The following is a 9,252-nucleotide window of genomic DNA, read 5'->3' as shown; positions in this document are numbered from 1 at the left end:
ACGCATTAAAAATGTTTAACTTTTACATCATATACATATAACGGATGTTTTGGACATTTTAGCCACCAAAAATCATTCTGAATAATTTTTAGAATACAGGCATTGGATTGCATTTTGATAATGGGTTTGAAATAATTCTTTATTACCCTATTCGACGGCCTATTCGGTAAAATGCTGAAATCCAACAAGAAATTGCTCATAAGGTACTTTTTGTTTAGTAGATCCACCAAAATGTGGGCCTAATATTTTATGGGTTAATGGGCCCGTTAGAATGTGCCACGTCACGCATTTCTCTCTAAAACCCTTTCGAGTTGGAGAAACAAAACCCCTAACTCTCTTCGCCAGTCGCCACAGTCTCTTCGTGAGGCTTTGCTCAGTTTCATTTTGGGGGTTTTCGTCGTTGTTGGCTCTCGAGTTCTATCTTCCATGGCTTCAGTTGCTCTCAGAAACCCTAATTCCAAGCGCCTTCTGTCCTTCTCTTCTCCTATCTACTCGTGCTGTCGAGGAGCTATTTCGAGCTCATTTTCTGTGTCGGAATCACTTTGTGGAAATGAGAGGATCTCTAATCTCGGACCATGGTGGAGGTCGATGGCCACGTTTACGCGAACGTAAGTTGAAAATGGATCAATGGAGTGGATTTTATTTAGTTCTTTCTTGATTTTGTGTGTGATTTTGAATTGATTGGTCTCTCTTCTTTTTTTCTATCTATTTTTGTTTGATAAGTAAAGGAATATAATTTTTGAATTATGGGCAGTTGATTTGGTATCTATGTCTGATGAACTGTTAAGATAATTTATGTTTAAAAATTCGAATTAAATGAATTAGAAATGATGAATTATTTATTTATTATTTAAGATATGGGTTGAGGTATTGAGAGCAAAAATAGAACACTTGAATTAATGGAAAACATGGTTTTATTTAGAATTGACTGAAGGAAGAGGCTTAGCCGAATCCAGATGTTTGGGACAAGGCTTTGATGGTGATGATGTTGTTAAGAGATGGGTAGATCTTGTCTCATTAATTGTACCTGTTTTGAGGATCATTGTTTTAGTTCCATCTAACTTCAAATTCTATTGAATTTGGTAGAGATGGTCATTTGTAGTTAGTTCTGTAGTTTTCTTTTGGGTGATCTATCAACATTACAAACATTTTTTTTGTGTTTAAGTAGTGAACCAAAGCTTTATCATCTCTTTGTTCTGTGAAGGTTAAAAACATTATCTTTATTGGGCTTAATTACATTTAGAACTAGTAAAGGAATATTGGAACAACACGAAGGAGTGATTGGTGGAAATGTGGTGAGTGAGTAAATTTGGTCTTTCGTATATTTTTTATATATGTTTCATCTTACGTGGAAGATTCCTCCATTACCCATATTTAAGGGGTCATGAATCATAATTGTTCCTCGAAGGAGGGTTAGTTAATTATTTTTTTATGGGTATAGGGTTAGTAGTTAGCAAATGAAGTTGCGTTCAAGGGTGTTTGAATGTAGGACATGGGAACAACACTCCACATGTCTTACCACATAGTAATTTAATCAATTGTAATTGGGGCTGTATTTGCATTCTTATTTTGTGGACTTTCTTTTTGTTTTTACAGGAAACCTCACGTAAATGTGGGTACTATTGGACATGTTGATCATGGAAAAACTACCCTCACTGCTGCAATTACAAAGGTTAAGTTGTTTTTATATGTGATATTCTGCAGATAGATTTCAGTTTTCATTCTCCTTTGGTTTCAGGGTCCTATTGAATGATAATAACTCACATAATGGATAAAATACTACTTGGATTTTTTTTATTTTTGTTATAACCATCTTTCTGTCTTTAACACTGAAATATTTGATTGAGTCTACTGTGTGCTTTTTCTAGGTATTGGCAGAAGAAGGAAAAGCTAAGGCTGTTGCTTTTGATGAGATTGACAAGGCTCCAGAAGAGAAAAAGAGAGGAATTACCATTGCGACGGTTAGGAAACCATTTATTTTCATGATGTTTACATAGTATTATGCTACTTAGTGGTTAGATGTAGTAGTATTTTTTTTTGGTGCTCAAAACTTGAAAAATATATTTGAGATTATTTTGCGTGATTTTGCAGGCCCATGTGGAGTATGAGACCACTAAGCGGCACTATGCACATGTAGATTGCCCAGGCCATGCGGACTATGTCAAAGTGAGCCATGAAATTTCATCATGTTATGAGTTATCTATAGAAACAGAATGTATATACATCATTATTCCTTTTGATAAAATACTGAGATGAATCTAAATGAGGAAATAGGAAACTGTAATAGAGGAAACCATCTTACTAAAAAAAAATTACATGTTAAGAACTAAAGAATCAATTAAGGTTATCTTTGTGTTTGCTAAATGTATCTTGCTCATGTTGCATAAGTTTCTAGTGAGGGTGTCTTTTTTTATAATTTTAAAGTAAGCAGAAGTACAAAAAGAGAGGGGGAAGGTAGAACAATACCAAAAGGGATTACATAAGTAATTCAAAGTCACTCTAGATAAAATCCTTTGGCAAGGATATCCGTCATATCATTAACAGATGTTTGAAAATTGGAGAATGATATTTTCATACCATGGTCAGGTCCCTAAAATGTTTTTTTTATTTTTATTTTAAATTTATAAGTAAAGAGAATTTTATTCTAGACCATGGGAGTCAAGATGACCCACCCAAACAAGAGGCACGTCCCTAAAATGTTAACTACCTCACGTTTTATTGAATCTTGTTTGATTAATCGTTTGAGCTACCTTGATTAATAATTCTTCTTAAAGTTCAAGTTCTTATAAAAAAAAAGTTAGCCCTTGACCAGTATATGAAAGTGGGGAAAATTGGAGGATCTTTGAACATTGTACTAGTAGGTCTTTGTTGGAGTTGTGCAGGGGGAATTGGGAAACTCTTGACTTTTTGGGTTCGTGTTTTGAATGCTCTTAAAATTGTAATGGGGGTGCTATTATGTTGGAAGACTCAACCAACTAAAATTCCATTGTCTAGTCACTTTCTTGTTGTATTTTATCCTTGTTTTTCTGTGAAGTTTTGTACATTCTTGTCTTTTGAATAATATTCATCATGTTATCGATAAAAAAGAAAACAGAGAAATTTTAATGTCTGTTATAATAAGCAAGATTTTCCGAAGTTTGCTGCTAAGCATTAGTCCTGTTTATATATATACTGCTAAGCATTAGTCATATATATATATATAGATACAAATAATTTTGATTTGTTAACATTACTGTTATTATATAGCTGTTATCCCATTATGTTAGACGTCTATGATGCATTCATATTATTTTGTAATTTCTTCAAAATGAAGTGTATTATACATCTGATTCAATAATAAATAAATAGTTATTGTTAGAAAAGGTACCCACCATCGTAATGGTAAAACGGTGAATGGTGGTCAAGGTTCACATCTATTGCCCCTTTGTTTTTGTTAATTTAAAGTTTGCTAGTAAGAGTTATTGTGTTCATCTCTGATATTCTCATTTTGAATGCTATTGTTTTAAAAGTTGTACTTATTATTTATTCATTAAGTCAATAACTGATGTTTGGTTGGAGCCAAAAAAGAAAAAAATTACTGTTCAGTTGACTGTCATACAGCATAATAGTCTTTACATCACATCATTTAATTATGCCTTGCAGTTCAATTAGTTGTTTTTCCCTAAGATTAGCTGTTGGTTCCACCATTGTTGTTAAAGTGATTTCTGTCTCTTGTATTCACGTTATGAGTTTGCTTGAATCACAGAACATGATAACTGGGGCTGCCCAAATGGATGGGGGCATTCTGGTAGTATCTGCCCCTGATGGGCCCATGCCACAGACCAAAGAACATATTCTGCTTGCACGCCAGGTGAGTAACAAAATTTTGGGCTCTTGTAAAGATGTCTGGCTCTCATCTCCCATGTTCCAAACTTCTAGAGTCATCATCTCATATTTGCAGATGTCTGAGGGCAATTATTATTTATTTGCTTGTTATTCAGGTTGGTGTGCCATCATTGGTTTGTTTTCTAAATAAAGTTGATGCTGTTGACGATCCAGAATTACTAGAACTTGTGGAAATGGAACTCCGTGGTATGATGAACTTTGTAATTAATTGTATTTAATAGTGTATTTCTTTCGTAATGTCATGAATTCAGTAGAATTGTTTCGCACATATTTTTATGGCAGAGCTACTTAGCTTCTACAAATTTCCTGGGGATGAAATTCCAATTATCCGAGGTTCAGCTTTGTCCGCCTTACAGGGGACAAATGAAGAAATAGGAAAGAAGGCAATTTTAGAGTTAATGGATGCTGTGGATGAATACATACCCGATCCTGTTCGCCAGCTTGACAAGCCTTTCCTAATGCCAATAGAAGATGTTTTCTCTATTCAGGTAATTGCAAATGCATTTTGATACCATCTCTTTCAAGTAATCTTTCAAATGGCGATTTTCCCTTCAGCGAAGCTTTACTACATTTCCATATTTATTATTGCTGCAATGCCTCTAAGGATCTCAGGTCCTCTGAAGGCATGACTCGAAGATTTACTAATAATAAAAAAATTAATCAGGAGAAACACTTTCCTTACTTAGTAAGATGTGAAATCATACCAAGAGTCGTTGAGCTCAAAGGATTACCAAATTGGCAATCCAACACCATGGCCCTCTAGATTTCATGGAGAAACTTAGATAATTTTTTTAATAATAATAATGATTTTTTTTTGGGTTTGTTCCAAGGTTTTGAAAATGGACGGTTACTGAACCCCCAAATTCAAAATTTTAAAATTTAACGGTGAAAAATAACCTTTTTCTAAGATTTTTATGTTCATAGAATTTTGTCCTCTACATCCCTGTGGCATCGGATCGTGTTTTTGGATGCTACAAGATGAGCTCAACAACCCTTAGTAAGATTTGAAATTTTACCAAGTTATTTATTGGAAATAAGGATGTTTTTTTTTGTTGTTTTTATTCTTTTATTTCTTTGTAAGGGCATTTACGTTTATTCACTCTTTTACTAATATATATATTGCCAAGCTCTTTTAATGAGACTTGGCAACTACTTTTCTGCAATTCTTCTTTAGTAAGGCTAACCTTACTCTTTAATCAGTATTGTTTTCTTAAGAGTGTCTAAAGTTCAATTTTGTCTTAAAAATAGACAAGTGATAGATGGCTAACATATTGCTGAAATGATGATGTGTTATATCTCTAACTCTTTCTCTCATCTTTATCATCTTAAGTTTTATAACCGGAAACTAAAAATCTGTTAATATTGGAAATGAATTAACTATTTGATGTTTTTTACTTAATTTTATTCTCATAAGCCTCATACGATAAAGCATTACCTGGAATGGTCTATCTAATCATTTGCCTTGGTAATCTAGAGACTTGATGGAAATTTATAGTCATATCAGTTTTGATGATACATGTTTCGTTTTCTGAAGGGGCGTGGAACTGTTGTCACTGGTCGTATCGAACAAGGGGTTATTAAAGTTGGAGAGGATGTTGAGATTATGGGATTAATGCAGGTATTACTTGAATCTTGAGTTTTGATGTTATTTAAAATTGTGAAGCAGACTTGCATCATTGAATGTTTCCTTTCTTGAATGCTCTGATCTGATTATTCATTATGTAAAAGTAAAACTCATTTGTTGATGTGAATGCATTGTCTTCATAAATGATTTTGATCTTAACGGTAGGTGATAATGTGATGCTAGTAGTGAAGTGTTGGTCTACTTGATGTTTGATCCTGATGTTAGTGTCTTTACTATAGGGGGGTCCTCTGAAGAGTACTGTGACAGGTGTAGAGATGTTCAAGAAGATCTTGGATAATGGACAAGTAAGTCGTTGGGTTTTCAGTTTTAACCACATTCCAATCTACTAATATTTTCTGTACAGCCAGTCTAAGCCATTGATGATTTGTCTATCCGTTTGTAGGCTGGAGACAATGTTGGCCTTCTTCTTCGTGGTTTGAAACGTGATGATGTACAACGAGGACAGGTGAGACACCAACCCATGCCTTTTGCAGTTGTAGTAGACACTACCAATCAACTTAACTACTTTCAAGATATAAAATTTATTTTCACAAAGTTTTCATAGTGGACACTACGAATTAGGGCTGGCAATGGATTGGATTGTTATCGGATCAATACCATACCAATACCAATCTGAATATTTTATAATATAATCAGGGTCCGATCAGATCAACAAATTGTTGAACCAAATTCGATCAGACTACATGTTCAACAAAAATCAAAAATCCAAAACCGATCCGATCTGGGCTGGATTTTCCTAAATCCTTTTACAATTTACAGTTTTTCTGTTTGATTGCAGGATTTTTTTTTTTTTTTAGGAATATCAAATTTCTAGGAAACAGCGCACACACTCTGCTCTTTGTTCACCACAAAGAGTTTGATTATATTTAGTAAAAAAACTGAAAAATGAGGGGGCACACCGTGCTCTTTGTTCGACAAAGAAAACACATAAGAAAGGACCATTTTTATTCCATTAAGGAATGAAATCAATCAAATGGGTTTTGGTTGAAAATGAGATTTTCTTTGAGAATAGCATCTAAACAGAGAGAGAGAGTTTCCGATCGGATACCAGATCATTGCCAGCCCTACTACTAATGTATGCCACTGAGAAACAAATGGACAACCTAAGATTCTACAGAAAATTTGGACTCCCCTCTTCAACATTGTAATGTTTTTTCTCGTGCTGCTTTTGTGGTGATAATTACAGGTAGTCTCCAAGCCTGGTGCTGTGAAAACATACAAAAGGTTTGAGGCAGAGATATATGTCCTCACAAAGGATGAAGGTGGACGCCATACTGCTTTTTTCTCAAATTACAGGCCTCAGTTTTATATGAGAACTGCAGATATAACTGGGAAAGTGGAATTACCTGAGAATGTTAAGATGGTGATGCCTGGTGATAATGTGACTGCAATTTTTGAGTTGATATCAGCTGTTCCTCTTGATGCAGGTATGTATCTCATCATATCTTTTTTTTTCAAAAATATACAAAATGGCATTTCAATAAATTGCTGGGAATACATGCTTGTTACTTTTCAACTTTGATCAGATCATTGAATCATTTATTTCTCTAGAAATCTGTCCAATTCTTATTTCTAAATGTCAGAGGTATACTCCGTATTTCTTTTCTTGGTTTGATTATTTTGTTTTTATGAATATATATTAGAGAATGTTGCCTGTTTGTAGTAATGTTAATTGATTTATTATAGTTCAATGTGAAGTAGAAGAACACATCATTCAATGCTTATCTTTTTCTTAGAGATTTGTTCCATGCTGATACTAGAGGATAAATGGAATTATATGACACCACATTGCACATGTGCTAGTATGGCCAAAATTTCATTTTTAGATAATGCACTTAGTGTACTGTCACTTGAGTTTTTAAAGTGGTATCTCTGACATATATTCTTAAGGTTCTCATTTTCAATTTTTACTATAGATGTACTCTTACATGAAAGAATCAAATCGTGTTCATGTTTCTTATTTTATTGGGTAAGTTGAGTGCTCTAAGAGGCCTGGATACCTTGTTTCCAATTTTTTTTTCCCTTCAGATTATTTTTATTTTTAACTTCTGTTGTATCTAATGCCAAACCATCATGATTAAATGTAAATACTAAATACAAATATGAAAGTGCCAACCTAGTAATCACATTTAAGACTTCCCTTTGAAAATTGCGAATACTAGTAGTACTCGTGTTATCTTTCAGCATTTCAGACAATGAGTTGAGAGTACGGAAGTCCTGACCTTTTTGGTGGTTAATGGTTTTAACAGGACAAAGATTTGCCTTGAGGGAGGGAGGTAGAACGGTTGGTGCAGGAGTCGTATCAAAAGTGATCAGTTGAGCTATTTCAGCAGTGCTGTTGTTTTTACCTATTCGGCTCATTTGCTAAAAGAGGAAAAACAGAGTACCAGAGGCACACTGGCAGGGACAATGTGGTAATAGCTTACATGTTGTCCAAATTTGATTGACATTTGTTTCTTGAGTATTCCGACATAAGTCAAGTTACTGGTGGTATGCAATTTTGAATTAATTAAATTGCACTTTTTCTTAAGGACTTCAGAATTTCTCAAAACGTAGTTCCAATTGTTTCTTATACGCCTTTTCCAGATCTGTATCATGGATAAATGATGTTCATTGTTCACCAATATCAAGCACTGGACGAGTATTATGTTGCCTGCATGTTGAGCTTATGATAGGTTCCATATGCAACTAAGAATTTTTGTTTGTTTTGTGCACAAAATTTTGGTCTGTGATCTTTGAATGCTTTGTCGATCCACACACACACACACACACAAAACCCCTGCACAAGCACGCATTTGTGGTTTACATAGACGAACTTTACCACCTTACAGAGGTGGAGGTGGCACCTTGGTCATATTCAGCATCGTAAGCTTTATTTATGATTGGTGCAAATCTTTTGATGACCTTTATTTGAGGATTTTCTTTTCAGATGAAGGCTCGTGTTAGGAGAGATCTTAAGATGGGTTTTTCGTGTCTACTGTATTGCAGTTTTTCTGTATGTTTCTTTCTTATGTTCTAGGTAGGTCTGGCATTTTCTTGTCTGATTAATGAAGTTAAGATCCATAATATACATATAGAAGCTGAGATTCTTCCCAATTAAAAAACAAAAAGAGAGAAAATTAAAGAACTTTTCTAACCTCAAACCACCTTGATGGGCAGCATGAGAGCCGGAATTTGAGGGAAAATATTGGTTTCCCATGTATCAATTCAATTTCCTTGAGATTCGTTTAGTTTTTGATGGATCGACTGCGTTTTCCAAAATTAAAAAAATAGCCTTCAACATGGGAAGAAAAAATAAATAAATAAAAAGCCTAAAAGAAGACTGCGTTTACCATAAGAGGGCTTTGTAACGTATCTCATTTTCATAGATAAGTCAAACTGTTGTTAGGTTCGACGCCACCTTCCCGGCTGTTTCTCCATCTCTTTATATTCTCTCCACAGACAGATGAGATAAGAATTAAGCGTAGTTGTGGCAAGAGTAAATAGTTAGTAATTCTCTGAATGATTGGTGAATTATACCTAAACTTTTTGAATGATGCACAAGATGACTTTTTTTTAATCTTTTTGAATCACTCACGATTTATTCTTTTTTTGAATTAAACAAATTAAAAATATTTTTTACACCGAAAGTTAAAAACACAAATTAACCCTTATTTTTATAATAAAAAAAACTCTATCTTAATATTGCATAATAATATTTTCATTATTCTCTATTTACACTC

The 9,252-nt window shown here is 34.0% G+C and overlaps 1 protein-coding gene across 1 annotated transcript; it reads left to right on the top strand.

Moving 5' to 3' along the window:
- The first annotated feature begins 326 nt into the window (after positions 1-326).
- LOC147383268 (elongation factor Tu, mitochondrial) lies at positions 327-8,188 on the top strand. The gene is made up of 12 exons (XM_086428851.1): positions 327-608; positions 1,597-1,672; positions 1,869-1,961; positions 2,092-2,166; positions 3,746-3,850; positions 3,981-4,071; positions 4,168-4,373; positions 5,420-5,503; positions 5,749-5,814; positions 5,913-5,975; positions 6,717-6,957; positions 7,780-8,188. The coding sequence occupies exons 1-12, from the start codon at positions 427-429 to the stop codon at positions 7,848-7,850; spliced, it is 1,353 nt and encodes a 450-aa protein (XP_086284977.1). The 5' UTR covers positions 327-426; the 3' UTR covers positions 7,851-8,188.
- Positions 8,189-9,252: the final 1,064 nt, after the last annotated feature.

Source organism: Akebia trifoliata, chromosome 16 (genome assembly GCF_017979445.1).
Source record: "Akebia trifoliata isolate Shusen 1 chromosome 16, ASM1797944v1, whole genome shotgun sequence".
NCBI classification, from domain to species: domain Eukaryota; kingdom Viridiplantae; phylum Streptophyta; class Magnoliopsida; order Ranunculales; family Lardizabalaceae; genus Akebia; species Akebia trifoliata.
The sequence above is the reverse complement of the archived record's forward strand: the minus strand, read 5'-3'. Positions and strand labels throughout refer to the sequence as shown.

Bases quoted from the DNA above. Each gene is read 5' to 3' on its own strand.
- LOC147383268 (XM_086428851.1), top strand. From the start codon at position 427: ATGGCTTCAGTTGCTCTCAGAAACCCTAATTCCAAGCGCCTTCTGTCC. The intron at 4,374-5,419 runs GTAATTGCAAAT...CGTTTTCTGAAG, and splicing joins AAGATGTTTTCTCTATTCAG to GGGCGTGGAACTGTTGTCAC. The intron at 5,815-5,912 runs GTAAGTCGTTGG...ATCCGTTTGTAG, and splicing joins AGATCTTGGATAATGGACAA to GCTGGAGACAATGTTGGCCT.